Raw genomic sequence first — 23,591 nt, 5'->3', positions numbered from 1 at the left:
GCCAGCCTGGGATAACTTTAGGGTTAGGGCCAATCATAAATAATGACAAAGCCCATCAGGGATGAGGATAGGGACAAGGACAAGGCCAATCAGGGACATGGACATGTCATCTAGGACAGGGATTACGGACATGGCTAGGGCCATCAAGGATAGGGACAGGGCCATCCCATCCTGACCCACCCTATCAGGGACAATCAAGGTAGGAATAGGCTTGGCTTTGCTGGTTGGGGCTAAAGATCATGGACAAGAATCCTAGCCCTAAATTAGGATTAGGGCCGGAATGTACTTAGCTAAGAACATGAAGGGTTGGGATTGAGATTAGAAAAGTGGGGTTGGAATTAGAAAAGCCTGACCTAACCCGGCTTTGTTGCAACCCTATTTCCCACCTTTACTTGCAAATGGAAGTTCCTTTTGGATACAACATGGCCTTAGTTTGTAGGATTTTTTTTAATTTTTTATTTGGTCAACAAGTTTGTAGGATTGAAGCTAGCTTAATAAGTTATAAAACTGCAGCCACTACAACACTTTGATCTCTAATAATGAATCAGCCCCTTTGGAATGATAAGCACATAGGGTTAGAAACCAGGGTGTGTTTGAAGAATGGGTATACTCTACCTACCTCGATGCCCCATCTATTACATGTTGGGACCTGCCGAATTGGACTTGGTATGTTTTGGAAAAAAAATCCTCTGTTGTGCACATCCCTTTGTTGTGCACAATAGTGTAGAACCATAGTTTGACACGTAGCATATTCTTAATAAATGGCTCAGATTAAAAGGCTAGGTTTTAAGTGAAAGAGAACCATTTTATGACCCCTTCTTAGCCAAAACCAACCCGTTTTTACAACTGATTGTTCGATGGTGCTAAGAATGGATATGTTGTGTTGGTCTTCAGATTTGAGAAAATAGAGGAGTTTCAAGATGAGAAAGATTGTGTTGCCCCAATAGCTTTGTGGGTTTGGGATGAACAACTTCGAGTGGAAGAAGATAAAGAAGACTCTATTAAAGACACGGAGCTCGTCATCATCATCGATGTCTTCGGTGTCTTCTGGTTGAAGTGCATTTGTCATGGAATGGGCGAGTACAATGGAAAGCGAGTTGCAGAGCCAATATGGGTTTTCATTGTTTGTTTATGCTTGGAAGAAATGAAATGGGTTCATTCAACTGATTTTTTTTATTTTTTTTCTGTTAGTTATTTGTTTCATGGAAGATTTTCTTCAGGGATGGGTAATACTTCGGTTTTTAGATTCATTACTAACCCATTTATTCATGAACGTTACTGATAAATTGTTCTTCCAAAATTGGAAAACAAGAATAGATTGATGGCTTATAGTCATTTTCTTCTGTTAAAAGGAAAAATATTCTCCCTTTTTTTCATGTTTTTAGCAGTGATGAATGCTTTTGATAGTTTGGTGTAATTGATTGAATGAATTTGTTCTACAAGCAAGATGATGTTTGTGTCCGATGCTTCTTCTCTTCTTTAGTAAAGAGGGGGGGGTTCACAGATGGGAATGGGAAATCATGATTAGACCATTGGGTTCTTCTCCATTAATGATTCACAATTCAGATTGTAAGACAGAGGAAAGGAATTGAGAAGAAAATGATTGGGGGGGGGGGGGGGGGAATCCTCTGCTGCCATTTTTAGAATCGGGTGTTAAAAATGTGGTTTTGACTAAAAACATGTCATAAAATGGTTCTTTTACTTAAAACCCTTCATTCTAATCTGAACCGTTTATTAAGAATATGCCAGAAGATTTTTTTCCATATGTTTTCCCTCTGAATTGAACATGTGGGCTCTAAGAGATGTTGAAATGTCAACTTTCACCAAAAAAATTATGAAAAATAAAACCACAATGTAAGTTGGTCAAAGATTTGGATCAACCAGGAACCCAACACTTTTTTTTTTTTTAATTTAATTTGTGGAATTTAGAGAGCAAGTCAAGGTTTGCAGCTTTGGGTAAGCGGACAAGTAAATCAAAAGATTGCCATGATTTGCTCCATATCTGCAGCTTCAAACTATATTCCAGCGATCACTCAAAGCCTTCAAAAGACACTACCCAGTGACTACCTCTAAACAAAACACATCATATATCCTCAACAAATGGGGAGGAGGACATCAGTATTACAACCAACCAACCGCTTACAATCTGACGACTCAAAGACGACTCTAGACATGAAATTTCTGTTCCGCAAACAGCCAACTGGATGGTTAGTATGAAAAGATCGAACAATTCCACCACTACATGCTGTTATTGAAAAGATTTAGATCCCAAAGGGAGTGATAGGGAAGGGAGCTTCAGCAAAGCTTTTAAAAACGCACACAGACAGAAGGGGAAAGGAAAGAAGAAGCAGCAAAGCAAAGCAGAGCACAACAGATATACAGAGATCATGCCTTTTCCAAGACTTTTTCCCTTTTCATTCTTCCTTTATTGCTTTTCTCTATGTTGCAGAGAACAACTTTTGCTGTCGAAAAGGCAAGCAATCAAGCAAGCGTTCATCTTTAACCTTTTTTCTGTCTTTGTTTTCGAGAATGATTCTGAGATATCTTCTTCTCTTTCTTTCAGTCTTATGTCGTATACTTGGGAGTCCATTCTCATGGTCAGAGCATCTCTCCGAACAATATTGAATTAGTTGCAAATTCTCATTACGAGCTTCTTGGATCTTTCTTGGGAAGGTAACGGAAATGGACAACTTCCATCGACTGATCATTTCAAAGACTCTTCGTTACTCTTCAGAATTAATTGTTCCTAAATTTGTCCTTAAATGCAGTACCCAGAAGGCTAAAGATGCAATTTTTTACTCTTATACAAGTCATATCAATGGTTTTGCTGCAAACCTCGAAGAAGAAGAAGCAGAGATGATCTCAAGTATGAACAAACAAAGCAACCACCAATCATAACTCTGTTCTGTTCTTCTTGTTCTCCTCTTTATCTGTTTCAACTCAATTTGTTTTCTCCTCAATCAATGCAGAGCATTCCAATGTTATTTCAGTCTTCCCCAACAGAGGAAGACAATTGCACACAACCAGATCGTGGGATTTTCTTGGGTTGGAGAACCATGGGGTAGTTCATTCCAGTTCTATCTGGGCAAAAGCCAGATATGGGCAAGATACAATTATTGCAAATCTGGACACTGGTAAGTAATTCATTTGTTTGTCTTCCTAATTCTCTGAATCATTTAAATAACTACCTCGTCTTCAATCTGGGCTATTTTTCTCTTCTTTGGGTTTGATATATTTGGCTATGAAATAGATAATAACGGTATCTGAAACTTTGCTCTAAAAAAACTTTTTCTTGAAATCATCATGGAAAGAAGGGGGTGTTATGGAACACAAGATTTTTTTCTTCTTCTTGAGATTGTTAGATATTTCTATTTCCGATTCGGACGATACAACTGAACATAAAGATGATATATTTTAAATTATCCATGAATTAAATTCGAAGTTTAAGTCACCATGGTGGTTAACTGAACATTCCGTTATTATTATGGATGGGATTAATTTGGAAATTAGGCGGATTATCAAAAGAACTATAAAAATATCAGAAAAACTTGTGACACCAATAAATATCCAAATTAACATTGAAATTGACAAGTTGAAAGCATCAATTCTATACAAAAAGTATATCCCAAGGATTTGTATACAATTTGAAAGTTAATGACCAATCAAACCTGTTTTATTCAAATCTTTCTTCTTCTTCTTTTTTTTTTTTTTTTTTATTTTTTATTATTTTTTATCTAAGGTTCATCCCAGCAGCACCTGATTCATCTTCAAGGAGCTTTGATGGTTACATCCTCAAATGGATCTTACCACTCTACCAACCCTGCATGAACTGTTTTATTCAAATCTTGTTGTACTCAAATGGAGCATGGTTCTCTAGCAAGCAAGATCTCCTTACACTTTGGGGAAAGGGGGGAGGGTGTGCTAGGAGTTTGGTTTGTCGATAGAGAATAACCCCAACCTAACTTCCTTCACTAGCATACATTTCAAGGAGAGCCTATCTTGTCAATATTCAAAAATGGGTCCGCCTCTTAAATATCTTATGGATAAAATGTTAGATAGCATTATCTGTCACCCTAAACCTAAATTTTGTGTTGAAAGGAAGGGTAATAGATCCACATCATATGTGGGGTATAAGTGTCTCATCTTAGAATATGGACCTGATCTACACCTTGGAGTTAAGGTCTGCATCTTATGAATGACATGGATCTATCTCCTCTTGACACGAAAGGATAGAAGATTATGCTTACCTTATACCTCTTCACTACATGTTTAGGAGATGGTCTAAATTGTAACCACGGACAAGGTAACCCAGAGGTGGATTACCCTTCTAAATATGTTGTGAAATGATGTAAAGAAAGCACAATCCTCCACGCTTGTGCTCGATTCTCCCCTTGCTCCTCTGACTCATAAAGTGAACCACTGAATAGTATTTATTATCAAACAATTAAAAAGATCAGACATTCATTTGTTTTCTTCTTCCATTTATTCATTTTAGTGGTTGGTCTGATAAACTTTTGTACTGTAAAAGGTGTGTGGCCTGAATCGCAAAGCTTTAACGATTATGGGTATGGATCCGTTCCATCAAGGTGGAAAGGGAGCTGCATGGACATGAGCAATCACAAAGTTGTGTGTAATAGGTGAGTCTTCCTTTCCTTCTCTGTCTCTCTCATTTTCCCCTACTTTCCTCGCTTTTTTGGGTGATTTTATATTTTTTTAGATTCTTATCTACAAAATGCGTCCCTAGTTGCAAGGTCAAACTTCCAAACCAAAGCTAACCCCATGAATTGATTGATGGAAGAGATTTTCTCTCTTGAGGAAAACAAATTCTAGAATATGTTGGGATTTGTTTTGGGAGATCAGAAATTTTTTGTTAAAAGTTGCTTTATTTTTTCAATACTGGTTTTATTCCATTTCTTAATATTCCTTCTCTGAAGCTGATGCTAGACAAGAGTATGAAACTAATACAATTATTGGACCTGGTCGGTTTGCCATGTGAAACTATTCCAAAGAGGAAGAATAGACTAATTGGTTATACTATGAATTGTCGGGACATAAATGTAAAGTATTTAATGAATTAGTTTAAAGTCCAACTGACTTCGGAGAAATTAAGTATTTTTTTGGTGAAAAGTGATTCCTATTTACTGTTCGATGTTTGTGTACAAAAACCATTTTACCCTTCTTTTTTCTTTTTTGGTATGTGAGGTTCATCTAGGCCAGCTTGCGCGCACCTCGAGTAAATCCTCTACCTTTCTTTAATTCTAATGTTAATGTAAAATATTCATTTTAACTTTCATTAAATTATTTCTACAAAAAAAAAAAAAAAAAACTTTCATTAAATTATGTATATAAAATTATCATCTAGCCCTCATTGTTAAAATATTGAGTCATGGACTATTATTAGCTTTGGTACTGTCACGTCCACCTAGCTGGTACCCTAATTGTGATACTCGAGTGTGTGTTCCACAGCCTCGAAGATCAGTTCATGACAATCATCCCCCCACATTCACAATAATATAATCAAGAACAAGACTAAATCAATGTATAAATGTTACTAATGAAGTAATCAAATAATGGTTCTTAGAAAGATTACAAATCTAGAATTAGAGTGCGGAAATATGATACCAAAAGAATAATCAGAGTATAGAGTATAGCGGAAAGTCACTTTATAGATACAGCAGAAAGTAGATCAAAAACTCAAATGGAATACAATGGAAAATAACGAAGAATAAGAATAAGATCTAGTCTAATCGTAGGTCTCTTCCAATTTAAATGAAATACGCCTAAACTCAAAGACTTCAGTATCCCAATGCCAGTGCACTAACTCTAGAGCATGACTAATCCTGGTATGCTCCACCATCACACTTGTCACATCCACCCAGCCGATACCCTATCTGGATTATCCAAGTGTGTGATCCATAGCCCGAAGATCAAGTTTAGGAAGAATCATATCCATTTAGCACAATAACATAATCAAAAGCAAGAACAAAACATAATATTCAAGTAATTTATTAATAAAAATCAAGAAAGGATCTCAGAAGGATCACAAAAGAATATCGAGTGCCAGAACAATAAGATACCAATCAAAGACAACTGTAGAGTATAGCGGAAATATACCCCACAACATATGCGGAAGGTAGATCGAAATCTAAAGCAAAGCTCTAAGCTAATACATGTAAAAGGAAAAGTCTAGAAGAAAAGATAAATCTAATAAAAATCCTCCATTGGCTCTTCTTCTTTTTCAATCTTCATCTTCTTCACATTTGGGTTATGCTCTTGGAGCTTTAGATCAGCATTTAGTGTACAATCCCATCGGCAAACAAGACGATGCCGGCTGTCGTCAATAGGAGCCATCAATGCAGTCCAAACCTAGGTGTTGGCTGCCTCGTTGGTCATAACCTTCTCCAGAGACTTCCAGAGGTGTATCCTATACGGAAGGGTTCTCCGTACTATGGCACGAGTTCTCTTCCGGACCTGCAAAGTCATCTAAAAACAAGTCCCCCGAAGGGTAGCTCAAAAGAACTTAGCAAAGTATATCCAATCACAATAAGCATCTCCACACACAATTAAAGGCAAACATAAATGCAATGATATGAAACAATATATGCAAGTATGCTTCTAACTCTATATATGTATGCTAGTCTCTCTTGGCAACACGCTTTAAGTCATAGTACCATACTCCTTTGGGTAGGGTCTCAAATCACTCTCCCTCAACCATCTTGGTATCTTGGGTTCTGCCAATTGGTAATGGATCCTGAAACCTTCTCTGACAACCTTGGCTGGGCTTTTAGTCAACACTCTCTCATATCACCATTTGGTCTGAGTAGTGGCGTGTGTACAAGGATAATCTTAGCCCAATGCAAGTCATCTACTGAGTCATATCTACTTAGGGTTAGATACGTCCATTCATCGCTTCCCGCGATCCTTTCCGGTACCTTTCCCACTAGAGTCACCGTCTCCTTCTTGGCTACATAGACTCTTAACCCTATTGGTCATCCACACATAGTAAACGGGAAGCTCTCGTGTCCTCTCATGCATCTCGCAATCTCGAGTGCCCATGAGCCCAAGTCCACTACATGTAACCCTACCAATGAACGGCCCCCACAATGTGGTCCATGTCCTCTCAAGGGTTGGTTACCGGTCTTGAGTGCCCATTTCTCCCCATTGCTGCCACGGGACACTCGGTCTCAATTCCCCTTCCGATGGGGTCAGATATGACAAGTGTCACACCCCGCTCACCGGTCTCGGTTATCCGCCTGACAACCCGTGGGAGTGAACCGTCACAAGATCCATGGTCTTACCCATCAATAATATTCAACACAAGTATAGACAATCAAGAGCAAGAAAAAGGGCAATAATTAATATAAAAAAAAGGTTACAGGAGTCCAAATACTCCAATAAATATCTAAGAAAGAATCAAGAATCAACTGTAATTTCAAGTTCAGCGGAAGCAAAATAAATAAAGTAATTAATCATCTTTCCGGTTTTCTTTCTAAATCTAAAAACTAGTTTTCTAAATTAGCAAGTAAAGATGTCCTCCAATCTTTCCCTATACGATCATCAAAATCCTGGCAATCTGCCTCCGTCGGCCATCAATGGGTGCTAAAAGTGCACACAAGCATCTTCAGAAGGCTTCATGTTCTGCAAGTTCATGTACCACTTTCTGTGCCACATCAGCTTTATATGAGAAGGCTCTTTCATACGAATCATTTCCAACTCCCGACGTTGTGCCATCATCTGTACAACTCATATAATATATACAATGAAAGGAATGAGTTCTGACGAACTCAGTAAGGAACAGACAGATCTCATATATATGTCAATACAATCCAAGAATGCATACATGAAATGATATGGATGATATGCAGAAATATGAATGCTACTAAGATCTAACTATGCAAGTCTCTATCAGCTGACATGCTTTAAGATATACACCAGCCCTCCTCTGGGTAGGTCTAGTCACTCTGATCCGACAAGGACTGGTTACCTCTGTAGGGATCCTAGGTAAAATGGAAGGTCCACACCTGGCTCACAAACCATGGCTGGGGTTAAGTCAACACTCTCTTACCACGACCATTGGCAATGAGTACTGGCGCATGTCGGGGTTTCTAATTCAATGCAAGGTCATACAGGTAACATACTATATGAAGTCCAGATACTTCCCCTATGGCACCAACACACTCGGTTCAGTATCCTTCACAACCTAGGAGTGAGAACCCTCACGGACTGGCTACCGCTGTTGGACTCCACTCCTTAACTCTATGGTCATCCACATATTATTGGGGCGGATGCTCTCATGACTCATCACGACACCCGGTCCATTCTTTGGACGTCCATGAGCCCAACCCTAACATATGCAACCTAGCATTGCATGACCAACAGTGGACCACTGAGTCTCCGCACGGGACTGATTACCGCTGTTGGACAAAACAAAGTCACGTCACCATTGTCACGGGTCACTCGGCTTCCATTCCCCTACCAGAAGGGTAATAGCATGTGGGGTACCTAGCCATGCAATTCTAGACCTCCTAGTTATGTCATCCAGAAATCATGATAGTGCTAGAGGCATCAGTGAGCATGTGTCCCATACCAAAGCCCTCTGATATCTCCAGCCAAGATATCCCAATGGAATACCCCTTCCATCACAACTACACTACATCACTTTATATCATACCATGAACAGTTGTGCAATATCAATAAAGATGAAGTACATCAAGGAACACCACAAACAACAAGTATACAATAAGATTCACATGCTTTATACAATTACAGCAAGTTACATGATCAAAGAATAGTAAATAGAACAGCTGAATCATCATGGATATGTAATTGCATATAAATAAGAATGCATGTCCTTACCTGTAATTTAGTAGAATTCCTCTAACTTGCAATCCAAAAACTATTATAAGACTTTTATTTGAAACAGAGAACACCTAGGCATAGAGTTACAAGAATGTATAAGAGTCAAGAGTCAAAACAATTCAAAAATCAAACCTACACAGTCACTAGAAAACAGCCGGTTGCTTGTGCCGGTCGCTTAGGTTAAGCGACCTCCATAAGCGACCGCCCTTGTTTCAGACAGTTTCCAACTCCAAAAATCAGACTTTTGATCATCCGATTTCAATCCGTTTTGGGATGATCTTAGTCCGAATTTCAAGGGGTAACAATAGGCCTAGAACAAAGGGGTAACAATAAACCCTAAAATTAACAAAGATTTATACCCAAATCATTCCCCTTGATGAGATTCATCCATTAAACAAATGCGGGGATTCGTTTCTGGACAGGATCTCATCAAGAACATTGAAAAGGGAGATACAACTAATCATTTAGTTAACCACTAACAAAATGGGGATGGGTTCATATCAATTAGAGATTAAAAAGAAGAGAATAGCAGATGGAGATTCATTACCTTAACCAGAATCACCAAGAATAGAAGAGAAAAGGTTCCAGATCACTAACAGCACTTCTCCCACCTTCCAGCACGTTTCCACTGCCGTCAATCGCCTGAAATAGCAATCCCGAACATAATAATGCGTTAATAGGGCAAGGGATGCTATTTATAACAGACAGGGGGGAAAATAGGGCATTTTCCCGCAAGCAGAACCGGGCGGTCGCTTAAGGCGGTCGCTTGGTTTAATCAACCACCACTAGCAACCGCCCCCAAGTATATTGCTATACAAGGGTGCTTTGCTCAGGGAGTTGAAACCCAAACACAACCTAGCCCTAAACAACACTTGGGGGATGTCTTACCTTCATTTCGGACATCTCCAAACACCATTTGCCTTCTACCAAAGATCCAACTTCCCAAGAAGGCAGATTCTTCAACAAGGGAATCCAGATCCATAGGTAGACCTGTAACAAAATCCATAGCATTGCCTTCCCACTTCCAACTAGGTACTGGAAGGGGTTGCAAAAGGCCAGACGAAGGCTGCCAAACAGCTTTCACCCGCTGACAAGTCTCACACTTAGCAATGAAGTCTTCCACATCATTCTTCATGCCTGACCACTAGAAATACCCTTCATATCCTGATACATCTTTACACTTCCAAGATGAATAGTAAAGATGGACTGATGAGCATCAGTCAGAATTTCTTCATTTCTGAGGTCTTCCATTGCTAGAACACAAATTCTATCTTTGAAAACAAGAGCACCATCAAAAGCTAGGGAGAAATCTTCCACTTCTTTAGTCTTCGAGGTAATCAAATCAACCTTCTTCAATCCCGGATCAGTTGACTGCAAAGCAACAATTATGCCTCTTAAACTCGGTCGAACTGACACAGCTGACAAAACATCAACGGACACTTCTGACAAAATCTCAAGTCCAAATCTGACAATGGAGAACAATAAGGGCTTACTGAGAGATGCCAGATCAACACTATCTCAATTGCTCTTCCTACTCAAAGCATCAACAACCACATTAGCTTTTCTTGGATGATAATGAATATCACAATCATAATCTTTCACCAATTCTAGCCATCTTCTCTGTCTCATATTCAACTCCTTCTGAGTAAGGAAATACTTGAGACTCTTGTGGTCAGTGAAAATCGATATCTTTTCACCATACAGATAGTGATGCCTGATCTTCAAAGCAAAAACCACAGTGGCCAATTCCAAATCGTGAGTAGGATAGTTATGCTCGTAGTTCTTCAACTGCCTAGAAGCATAAGCTATAACCCATGCTACATCAAAACACAACCCAAACCACTTCAGAGTCATCGGTATATACTGTCAAAACTCCAGAGTCATCTGGTATTGTAAACACCAGAGCGGTAGTCAACCTCTTCTTGAGTTCTTGAAAACTCTCTTCACATACTTCATTCCACTCAAACTTAATTCCCATCCTGGTAAGCTTCGTCATAGGAGCTGATAATCTAGAGAAATTCTCAACAAAGCGCCTATAATAGCCAGCCATTCCAAGGAAACTTCGAATCTCGGTGACTGACTTGGGCTTGTCCCAATCTGCCACAACCTTCACCTTCAGAGGATCAACTTTAATACCATCAACAGAAACAATGTGACCCAAAAAGATAACCCTGGACAACCAAAAGTCACATTTGCTGAATTTGGCATACAGCTTCTTCAACTTTCTTCGAATTCAGTACTATTTGAGCATAACTCTCAATCGACAAGAGGGTGAGATATGTCTTGATTGAGAGTCTCAGTCCTTGGAAGAACTTCTTCGCTTTAGCTCTATCCTCCTTTAAGGATTCAAGAGCAAAGAAAAATAATTCCTCAAATTTCTGTTGATACTCAAGTACAGAAAGGGGACCTTGCGTGAGAATCATGAACTTCGACTCTTTCGCATCCTTCACAGACTCAGGGAAATAATTCTTACGAAAAGCTTCCTAAAATATTTTCCAAGAGACACCATCAGGCAGCACATCAACTTCAGGGACAGCCCTACTTCTATTCCAACTAGAGGAGGCACCACAGTTCTTTCTTCTAACCATTTTGTTAATCCAAAACAAAAGGTCAAAAATCCATGAAAAAATTTCATCCAATTTCAAACTCACACTTCCAACATGTCTAACACACTTAACTCAACATCACAGGCCATTGAAATTCCAACAAAGCTTCAAAAATCAAATTTTCTCAAAAATGGCCAAAACAACAAAATTTGCCTTGCTTGAAAACAGCTTTAAAGGGCCCACTTTCTCTATTCCAAACTCATTTCTATATTTACCAACTTCGAGTTTGGCTCTGGCAAAAAAGGGTTCTAGGGATTCCTAAATCTTCCAAGACTCTCAAGCGGCTTCAACAACATCACACAACTTCCTTTGATCATCAAACACAAGGTAGCCTTCATTCTCACTTCTCTTTCTTTTCAATTTCCATTACCTACAACATGGTTTTCTTAAAAAATGAGAAATGCTTGCTGTTCTTGGTTAGAAATATGACTAGGGATGTTTAGAAACATGCTCCAACAAATTTCCAAACAAAACCATGCTCCAATTAACAAGATTTCCCACACTTTGCACCAATTTCACTGTTCACCTTAATAGAAATCCAACATTGCAAACACTTGTCCCATTCTCAAACCAAATGGAATTTTGACACCAAACCACTTCCTACATGACTGATTTACTATGAGGAAATTGCTCCCACACTTCGTTCGGCCAAATTCTAACTTTTGAAAAATCACAAACCCTAGCCCAAAAGGGGGTTTCTTCTTCCAAAGTTGCTGAATTTTCACTCCCACACTGCAAATTTGAAAGATTTTCCTCAAACAAACCATCCCAACATGTTTATCCAAGTTTGATGCACATGCTAGTATGTTCGAATCACAAATTTGCCAAAATCAAAAATTTTCCTCAAATTACCAAGATGCCCTTCTTCACCAAATATTGCACTGCTAAACTTCATTTATTCATGCAATGCAAAACTCAACTTATCTCTTCAGATTTTCCAACAAAACCACCACGAGGGAGACGCCTAGGGGCTAGGAGAGGTAGGCAAAGTGCTAATGTTGTGTCACAAGCAGAGACTATACAAGGATAAGGAGACAACAATCCAAACTCCATACGAGGTTCAGAATTAAGATGAAGATGATGATGAAGAGGATCAAGAGGTTCAGGAAGATGAGGAGGAAACTATTCCAGATCGACAGTTTAAGGTTAGAGGTCCTTTGCATTCAACTTCCGAGGCACCGAGTGTGGTTTCTCAGTTGTTAGCGAAAACTTCCACACAAGAGAGGATGGAGACACACATATAGACTATAGATGATCGACTAACACAACTAGAGGAGGAGTCTCGAACTATGAAAGATCAGCTCGATTCTCAGAAATGATTACCTAGACAGACATTTCTAGGAATTCCTTTTATGTCATCACAGATGTATTCCCTTTCAGACTTGTAAACCTAAGTGATTAGTGATGTTAAATTTGTATCACTTGTGTTATTGTATATTATGCTTTTCTTTAGTTGCATTAAGAATTGTTCAATGTTTAGTTATGACTCGTAACGACCACTCACAACCATTACTCCCAACGACAACATAAAACAACTCTCTACTCAGACTCGTACGACAACACATGACGACAACACAACTCAAACTCATATGACGACTTACTCCCGACAACATCTCACAACAAAAACTTACTCACAAAGACAACTCATGACTCGACACACATACACAATAACTTTAAACTGACAACTCAACTTTAACCCATGACTACAACCCAAGTACAAGTCATAAATTTTAATTATTGTGCATTATTCAAACTGGGTGTATTATGCTTTATTTATTCAAGTTTCTAGTCCAAGGTTCTCTGTTATTCACCTCTAAGAGAATTAGAGTGACTTTTGGATCTATGACTCAGATTGCTCATCTAATACTTGTATTAACTATTATTGACTTCGTAAAACCAGGGCTCTGATACCATTCTGTCACACCCCGCTCGCCGGTCTCGGTTATCTGCCCGACAACCCGTGGGAGTGAACCGTCACAAGATCCATGGTCTTACCCATCAATAATATTCAACACAAATATAGACAATCAAGAGCAAGAAAAAAGGCAATAATTAATAAAAAAAATGTTACAGGAGTCCAAATACTCCAATAAATATCCAAGAAAGAATCAAAGGAAAGAATCAAGAATCAACTGTAATTTCCAGTTCAGCGAAAGCAAAATAAATAAAGTAATTAATCATCTTTCCGGTTTTCTTTCTAAATCTAAAAACTGGTTTTCTAAATTAGCAAGTAAAGATGTCCTCCAATCTTTCCCCATACGATCATCAAAATCCTGGCAATCTGCCTCCGTCAGCCATCAATGGGTGCTAAAAGTGCACACAAGCATCTTCAAGAGGCTTCATGCTCTGCAAGTTCATGTACCACGGTCTGTGCCACATCAGCTTTATACGAGAAGGCTCTTTCATACAAATCATCTCCAACTCCCGACATTGTGCCATCATCTGTACAACTCATATAATATATACAATGAAAGAAAGAGTTCTGACGAACTCAGTAAGGAACAGACAGTTCTCATATATATGTCAATACAATCCAAGAATGCATACATGAAATGATATGGATGATATGCAGAAATATGAATGCTACTAAGATCTAACTATGCAAGTCTCTATCAGCTGACATGCTTTAAGATATACACCAACCCTCCTCTGGGTAGGTCTAGTCATTCTGATCCGACAAGGACTGGTTACCTTTGTAGGGATCCTGGGTAAAATGGAAGGTCCAGACCTGGCTCACAAACCATGGCTGGGGTTAAGTCAACACTCTCTTACCACGACCATTGGCAATGAGTACTGGCGCATGTCGGGGTTTCTAATCCAATGCAAGGTCATATAAGTAACATACTATATGAAGTCCAGATACTTCCCCTATGGCACCAACCAACTCGGTTCAATATCCTTCACAACCTAGGAGTGAGAACCCTCACGGACTGGCTACCGCTGTTGGACTCCACTCCTTAACCCTATGGTCATCCACATATTATTGGGGCGGATGCTCTCATGACTCCTCACGACACCCGGTCCGTTCCTTGGACGTCCATGAGCCCAACCCTAACATATGTAACCCTACCATTGCATGACCAACAGTGGACCACTGAGTCTCCGCACGGGACTGATTACCGCTGTTGGATGAAACAGAGTCACGTCACCATTGTCACGAGTCACTCGGCTTCCATTCTCCTGCCAGAAGGGTAATAACATGTGGGGTACCTAGCCATGCAATTCTAGACTCTCCTAGTTATGTCATCCAAAAATCATGATAGTGCTAGAGGCATTAGTGAGCATGTGTCCCATACCACAGCCCTCTGATATCTCCAGCCAAGATATCCCAATGGAATACCCCTTCCATCAAAACTACACTACATCACTCTATATCATATCATGAACAGTTGTGCAATATTAGTAAAGATGAAGTACATCAAGAAACACCACAAACAGCAAGTATACAATAAGATTCACATGCTTTATACAATTACAGCAAGTTACATGATCAAAGAATAGTAAATAGAACAACTGAATCATCATGGATATGTAATTGCATATAAATAAGAATGCATGTCCTTACCTGTAATTTAGTAGAATTCCTCTAACTTGCAATCCAAAAACTATTATAAGACTTTTATTTGAAACAGAGAACACCTAGGCATAGGGTTACAAGAATTTATAAGAGTCAAGAGTCAAAACAATTCAAAAATCAAACCTACACAGTCACTGGAAACCAGCCAGTTGCTTGTGCCGGTCGCTTAGGTTAAGCGACCTCCATAAGCGACCGCCCCTGTTTCAGACAGTTTCCAACTCCGAAAATCAGACTTTTGATCATCCGATTTGAATCTGTTTTGGGATGATCTTAGTCTGAATTTCAAGCTTAATAGGTCTAAAACAAAGTGGTAACAAGTAACCCTAAAATTAGCAAAGATTTAGTACCCAAATCATTCCCCTTGATGAGATCCATCCATTAAACAAATGCGGGGATTCGTTCCTAGACAGGATCTCATCAAGAACATTGAAAAGGGAGATACAACTAATCAATTAGGTAACCACTAACAAAATGGGGATGGATTCATATCAATTGGAGATTAAAAAGAAGAGAATAGCAGATGGAGATTCATTACCTTAACCAGAATCACCAAGAATAGAAGGGAAAAGGTTCCAGATCACTAACAGCACTTCGCCCACCTTCCAGCACGTCTCCATTGCCGCCTAATCACCCAAAATAGCAATCCCGAACATAATAATGCGTTAATAGGGCGAGTGATGCTATTTATAACTGATATGGGGCAAAATAGGGCATTTTCCCGCAAGCAGAACCGGGTGGTCGCTTGGTTTAATCAACCGCCACTAGCAACTGCCCCCAAGTATATTGCTATACAAGGGTGCTTTGCTCAGGGGGTTGAAACCCAAACACAACCTAGCCCTAAACAACTCTTGGGGGATGTCTTACCTTCATTCCGGACATCTCCAAACACCACTTGCCTTCTACCAGAGATCCAACTTCCCAGTAAGACAGATTCTTCAACAAGGGAATCCAGATCCATGGGTTCTTGATATGGATCATGGACTTCTATCCGGACACTCCACAAAATTAATCCGACTAGACCTTCAGGTTCTCGGACCTGCAATACGAATTCCGGGTTAGAAAATGGGGGTTGTTACAACAAGGGAGGGTTTCCTAGCCAAACACTTCTAGACATGCCCTAGGTATGTCAACCGGTAGTTAGGGAAAGCGCCAAGGGGCACCATAGGAAAGCGTCTCATACCACTTCCACTGGTGTCTAAAGACAGAAACGCCAAAAGGGCATTCCCCATCCCACAACTACAACCTAGGCATTCACAACATAGCATGATTCCATACATATCATATCATAGCCCAAATCATACTCACATGAATCCATAGTCAATTCCAATATGTAAATAACATTATAAACATGCTATTGTAATTACAGAAGTGAAAAAATGCTAAGAAAGCAAAACAACAATAGTTAAATCATGCATACAAGTCATAGCACAAAAAGCATGTAAATAGGCATATTGTGAGTTGGAATACTCACCTCGTAATCCGCACTTAAAATCTTCAAGTAAGAGATCAGAGAATAGATCCAAAATCACCTAAACAAGCTTGAGAAAACATGTACAGGTCATGAGAAGTAAATCCAATAGATAGAAGTCAAAACAAAACAAAACAGAGTTGCTGTCATCCTTGGTCGATTGGTTGGTCTACTGGTCCAATCGACCACTCAGTCGACCAGATAAACAGTACACGACAACAAACACTAAATCGATCATAACTTCTTCATTTGAAGTCCGATTGCTCCGAAATTAAAAGGGGAACTCCACATGAACATACTAAGACTATCTAGCAGGGATTAAACACCATCCATGGTTAAAAAAAAAAAAAAAAAAAGGACTTTCTAATTTGGAAACATGACTTTCTATTTTGAAAACATGACTTTCTATTTTGATCAAAAACATGATTTTCAATGAAAACAACCTTGGCTGCAAAGGAGAATTAAAGATTCACTTAAGAGGATCATTAGCAATAGATCAGAGAGGAATACTAACATGATAATGGATCTATCGTGCTAGAGAATTAAGATTAAACATGCATTCATGAAGATATCAATGATCTCTTTTATAAAATCAAATATGGAGATCATAGCATCATTGGAATGAATGGAGATTCATTCAAAGAGGTCGAAAACAGTAGATCAGCAATGGAAACTAAGAATAAATATGTCTAACACTGATTAGAAAGGAAAGGTAGAGTAGGATGGATCATGCTATCAAAACTCAATCAAAATCAATGAAAATCAAGGAGATTCACCATATGGCTTCAAAGAATGCATAGAGTGAATGGGGTTTCACCCTAAGACACAAGGAGATCAGAGAATAGGCAATTACATAAGTGTAATACCTTCCTCACAATCATAATAAGCTGAACGGGGGGGGGGGGGGGGGGGGGGGGGGGGGGGGGGCGGGCCGGGGGCCCGCCCGGGGCCCCTAGATGAACGTGCAGTTCATCTCCAATTCATATAAGGTTTCCAAAAAGACAACTCCATCATCAATCTCCATGCGTTTTGGGTCAAACACCATGTCTTCTATTGAGATGGCCCACAAAGTATTCTTCCTTCACTTCGGGTCTTCGGTTCTATACTAAGGGAGAGATCTAACCTGATTTCCTAGGACCTTTTAAACATATCCACACTGAACTCTAGGTCCCACTTCAAGGTCAAACACCTACAAGTCACTTCTTTATCCAAAACAAATAAGGTGTCCAGGCTAGGTTTAGGGCTGGATTTCACAACATTGGTATTCTTCATTGTCATAGTCATGCTAGTCAATACCTTGGGAACCATACGAGTCATCCGGTGTGGTCTCGTAGTCCTGGTTCTCGAAGTCATCAGTCCCTATAGTAAGATCTAACAAACGTTGTCCCCAAAGGGGATGAGTTCAAAAGAACTTGGCGAGTAGTTCATTCACAAATAACACTTACAAAGATTCAGAACAGTCAAGATGCAATATGATATGAAACTTTTTATAAGTATGTTGCTAACTCTATATATGTTAGTCTCTAGTGGTAGACATGCTTTAAGATAAATCACCATACTCCTCTCGGGTAGGTCTCAAATCACTCTCCCTCAACCATCCCGATATCTTGGGTTCTCCGGTGGTAATTGGGTCATGCATTCCTCTCGGACATTACATGGTTGGGGTTTAAGGCAACACTATCGTTCACCACCATTGGTATGAGTATTGGCGATTGTCGAAGGTTAAACTTAGCCCAATGCAAGTCATCTACTGAGTCATATCAACTTAGGGTCGGATACTTCCATTCCTCACCTCTCGTGATCCTTTCTGGTATCCTTCCCCCTAAATTCATTGTATCCTATGGCTCCAACCAAATCGGAATACGGACTCATTAACCCTACTGGTCATCCACAAATAATAAACGGGATGCTCTCATGTCCTCTCACGGGTTGGTTACCGGTCTTGAGCGCCCATGAGCCCAAGTTTATTAAATGCAACCCTACCAATGAATGGCCCCTCACAATGTGATTTGTGTCCTCTCATGGGTTGGTTACCGGTCTTGAGCACCTAGAAATCCCCATTATTGCCACGGGTTACTTGGTCTCAATTCCCCTCCAATAGGGTCTGATACGATAGGGTTTTCCTAACCAAACACTGCTAGACATGCCCTAGGTATGTCAACTAGTAATCAGGGAAAGTGCCGGGGGTACCATAGGAAAGCGTCCCATACCACCTCCACTGGTGTACAAAGACAAAAATGCCAAAAGGGCATTCCCCACTCCCCGATCACCTAGGCAATCACATCTCAATCCAATCATTCATATTCATAAGCAATTCAGATAAATAATATCCAATCATTCATATTCATAATGGATAAGCAAATCACATATCCAACTGTAGTTATGGAGTTACAGCAGTGATTCAATTATAAAAAAGTTCTAAGAACGGTAGCAATATCATGCATATCAATTCTAACATGAGTAAGAATGTAAACTAGGTTATATGCAAGCGAACATCCTTACCTTAACTTGATTTGAAATCTCCAGAGAAAAGATCAGAGGGTAGGTCCATAGTTACCAAAGAAACCCTAAACAAACATAGGTTAAGCATTAGGAACTAACCCCCAAGGATTGGAGATCAAACAAACCAAAACTATGGAAATTTTCTGTCATTGCCAGGCTTGATCGCTTTTGTTTGGTCTCTTCAAGTGACCAAGGCTATGTTGTACGGACAAAAAAACCCTAGTTTTGGTCGGAAACTCATCTTCCAGGATTTGAAACACTCCGAAATTAGAAAGGAAGATTACTATCAATAAAAGAAAACTATCTAGCATGGTCTAAACATCTCATATGGTCAATGGAAAAGAATTCCAATCGAATCATAAAATAGGGTTTTACCGATATCAGTTCGCAGATTTTACGAAGAGACTAGAGAGAATGGGAATTCACTCTAGGAAAGAAGGAACAATAGATCTTGGTCAAAAACTATCTTAGGAATAGATCTAAATGAAGTAGAAATCAAAAGTCTTCGAATGAATATACATTTGTGAATGTTACACTAGACTTCCCTTTGAAATCTTCCTATGTAGTTCACGGGTGTAATAGTGTGAATGGGGATTTAGTCTAAGAATATGGGGATTGAAGGAAATGTCATAGCAATGGCATGAGACCTTCCTCATAGTCACAAGGATGGGTAGAAACAGAGGAGAGAGTAGATTAGAGAGAGTGAGAGCGATTACTAACCTTGAAGACGAAGATTCAACGGAAGAACTTTAGCGAATGCCTGAGGATCTTCCAAAGCTTCGAAGAGAGTGCTAAGAGGTGCTTCCCACTTTCTTTGATGGCTTTAGAACATTATGGGATGAATTAGATTGAAAAACACTTAAATAGGGCTTCGAAAACCTAAATTTTCAAAGAGTGACCAAATAGTCCCTGGGACGTTTGGTCGCTTGGTGTGTTGGTCGCTTCAAGTGACCAAAGTGGACAGTAAGGCACAAAACAGATTTTTGGTCTCCGAAAGCCACAAGCTCCACTGGGTCCTTTTCCAACTTAACAAAGGGTCTTACTTAGAATTGTAGGACCTTTCCAAAGATGTCAAACTTGGGTTCAAGTCCGCAAACAAGCTCAACACCGACAAGCTGCAAACTTCTTCTCAAAGTTAGTTAGGGTTTCCGAAGAAGAAATTCCATCATCAATCTCCATTGTCTCTGGGGTCGACTCAATGGGTTCAACCGGGATGGCCCACAACTATCTTCTACTTTCACTTCGGGTATTCGGACCTATAATATAGATTTTTGAATTAGAGCTTGGGCTGGATTTCACAAGCACCGCCTTCAAATTGAGAAAAATATTAAGTAATAAGGTTTTTAACTATTATTTGTCAAGGGTAGAAAAGCAATTTAATTGAAAGTTAAATCAATATTTATCACCACTGACGGTATTTTTGGTGCTTTAAGAAAAGAAAAAAGGAAAAAAAAATGCCAGGTCTTCAATTAAAAAATTGTTCTTCACGGCAAGGAGGTAGTAGTAAAAACAAAAAAAGTAAACAATTAGATAAACAATTTAAAAAAAATATAGGGGATAAAATTATAATTAACTATACTATAGGATGGAAGAAGTGGGAAAATGAAATTACCATTTTAATGTGATTTGTAATTTGCCAAATTATAAATAAACTAGGTATAACAATCATGAGTCGTGATGGAATTTAATAGAATATGTAATTTGATTTTTTTTCCCTAAATTTTTTCAGTAAAGTGAATAAGATTTACGAGTCTCATTTTTTTCTTCTTCCAAGAGTAGTGCTTTCTTATATGTAGTTGGAGTAGTAAAATTATTGTCTGGATTAATGTTTTCCGCCCTTTGGGAATCCACAGGAAGTTGATTGGTGCAAAGTACTTCAGCAAAGGCTATGAAGCGGCTGTGGGTGCATTGGACGCATCCAATGCCACAGCTCGTGATAATGATGGACATGGAACTCATACCTTATCGACAGCCGGAGGTGACTTTGTCTCAGGTGCCAGTGTCTTTGGATATGGAAATGGCACAGCTAAGGGAGGATCTCCTAAAGCACGAGTGGCAGCCTATAAGGTGTGCTGGCCATCTGTGAATGATAGTGAATGCTTTGATGCTGACATCCTTGCAGCTTTTGATGCTGCCATCCACGATGGTGTTGATGTCATATCTATATCATTGGGTGGTGATGCCTCTGATTACTTCAGTGATGGCATATCTATTGGCTCATTCCATGCTGTCAAGCAAGGTATTGTCGTTGTAAGCTCAGCTGGCAACTCTGGCCCAACTGATGGCTCTGTCTCCAATGTTGCTCCCTGGATGATCACTGTTGGTGCTAGTACCATGGATCGTGAGTTCCCAGCTTATGTGAACCTAGGTAATGGCAAAAGTTTGATTGGCCAAAGCCTATCTCCTAATTCTCTTCCAGCAAGAAAGATATACCCATTGATGAACGCCGGCAATGCAAGATTATCAAATGCTTCATTTGAAAATGCCTCACTATGTGAGTCTGGTACATTGGATCCGAAGAAGGTGAAGGGGAAGATAATAGTGTGTGTGAGGGGTGTTAATGGGAGGGTGGACAAGGGAGAGCAAGCACTTTTAGCAGGAGCTGTGGGGATGATTTTGGCCAATGACAAGCAGAGTGGCAATGAAGTGATTGCTGATGCACACATGCTGCCTGCTTCCCATATAACTTACCAAGATGGTCTTATAGTGTTTGCCTACTTAAACGTGTCAGAATCCCCAACTGCTTTTATTACTCGCCCAACCATATTATTGGGCATGAAGCCAGCACCCTTTATGGCTTCTTTCTCGTCAAAAGGCCCCAACACCATAACGCCTGAGATACTCAAGCCTGACATCACTGCCCCAGGGGTGAGTGTCATTGCCGCCTTCACCAATGCAACAGGCCCAAGTGGTATGGCATATGATACTCGGCGTGTTGCCTACAACTCTGATTCGGGAACCTCCATGTCTTGTCCTCATGTTTCTGGTATTTCTGGCCTCCTCAAGACTCTCTACCCTAGTTGGAGCCCTGCTGCCATTAAATCTGCCATCATGACCACAGGTAAGCATTTTTTTTTCCCCATCTTTTGACCAGAAAAAGCAAATGCATATGATCTTTTGGATAAAAAATTTGTGATATGGTGCAGCTAGAACAAGGGACAACAAAATGGAACCAATGTTGAACTCATCATTCAAGAAAGCAACACCATTTAGTTATGGAGCAGGACATGTCTTCCCAAACCATGCTGCAGATCCTGGCTTGGTCTATGATCTAACCACCAATGACTACTTAAACTTCCTATGTTCTATTGGCTACAACAACACCCTAATTAGTCATTTTTCTAAATCACTATACATATGCCCTAAGTCTGTCAATCTCTTGGATTTCAACTACCCTTCAATCACTGTCCCCAACCTTTTTGGTGCTATCACTGTTACTCGAACCTTGAAGAATGTGGGTGCTCCAGCTACATATAAGGCCTATGTTCATCGACCATCTGGAATTTCAGTTACAATTGAGCCACCAAACTTAACATTCTCCTCTATAAATGAAGAGAAGACTTTCAAAATCACTCTTAGCTCCAAGAGAGCTAGTGCAGCCAAAGACTATGTGTTTGGTCAGCTCTTATGGTCAGATGGCAGACACTACGTAAGGAGTCAAATTGTGGTTAAGGCTGCAGCATAGGCATCAAGCATTTTTTTTTTGGGGTGAATAGGCAATTAGTTACATCCAGAAAGATTAGTTACACTGAGAAGGATTATCTTTCCAATGAAAACCTGCTAAACAAACTCAGTTATAATGCATTAGCTCTAGGATAGGATAGGAATCAAAGCCTTTCAAAGGCAAAGAAAGGGTTGTGTCTTTTCAACCTCATATAGGGATTTTTTTTACGAAATTGATTCAGTGCAATTTCATTTTGTCATTTGATTGAATAAAATTACCTTTGATTCTTCTTAAATTTTTTAAACTTCCCCTTCAAAGACTATGCTTGATCAATTTAAACAAGTGGGTTTTTCAATTATCTATTTGCTTCATGAGATCTCCTTAGGGGGTATTTTGGTTTGTCTAGGTTTGATAGTTTAAAACACTTAAAGGTGTGATGGTGTTAGTCTACTTGAGACCTAGACGTAATATATTGCACTAGTGAGACCCAACATTAGTTTATGACTTCATGCTCTACTAAGAGGACCCACACATAAAACACTCTTTTAAAAATATTCTGTTGGAAGGGGCTACTAGCTTGCTACTAATATTTTGATTTGTTTTTTTGTCATAGGCACAAGGGATGGGAATGGGGGTGGGGAAGCAGGTGTGGAGGGAGGGAGTGTCACATCCCCCCAGCCAATATCCTAACTGCGATACCCGGAGGCGGGAGGTGTGATTCCACAAGTCCCACAGTTAAGTTTAGGAAAACCATATAACCACATAATGCAATAACACAATCATGAGCAAGGAATAATCAATGTTCACCTTTATTAAGAAATCAATCAGAGAAATAATCTTGAAATATCATCAGAGTATAAGAGAAAATAACTATAGAGTGTAGCGGAAAATAACCTTATAGGTCCAAATGCGGAA

General features: G+C 39.5%; 1 protein-coding gene across 1 annotated transcript; it reads left to right on the top strand.

The window, feature by feature from the left end:
• Positions 1-1,924: 1,924 nt before the first annotated feature.
• Positions 1,925-23,029, top strand: LOC149018575 (subtilisin-like protease SBT5.4). Its single transcript, XM_089152767.1, has 7 exons — positions 1,925-2,473; positions 2,564-2,673; positions 2,769-2,866; positions 2,970-3,134; positions 4,529-4,637; positions 20,866-22,073; positions 22,159-23,029. Exons 1-7 carry the CDS (start codon positions 2,441-2,443, stop codon positions 22,695-22,697), a joined length of 2,262 nt encoding a protein of 753 aa, XP_089008893.1. The 5' UTR covers positions 1,925-2,440; the 3' UTR covers positions 22,698-23,029.
• Positions 23,030-23,591: the final 562 nt, after the last annotated feature.

The sequence above is a fragment of the Hakea prostrata genome, chromosome 4 (genome assembly GCF_041222555.1).
Source record: "Hakea prostrata isolate BN-2017 chromosome 4, UWA_Hpros_2, whole genome shotgun sequence".
Lineage (NCBI taxonomy): Eukaryota > Viridiplantae > Streptophyta > Magnoliopsida > Proteales > Proteaceae > Hakea > Hakea prostrata.
Note: the sequence above shows the minus strand (reverse complement) of the source record. Positions and strands in the feature narration are given on the sequence as shown.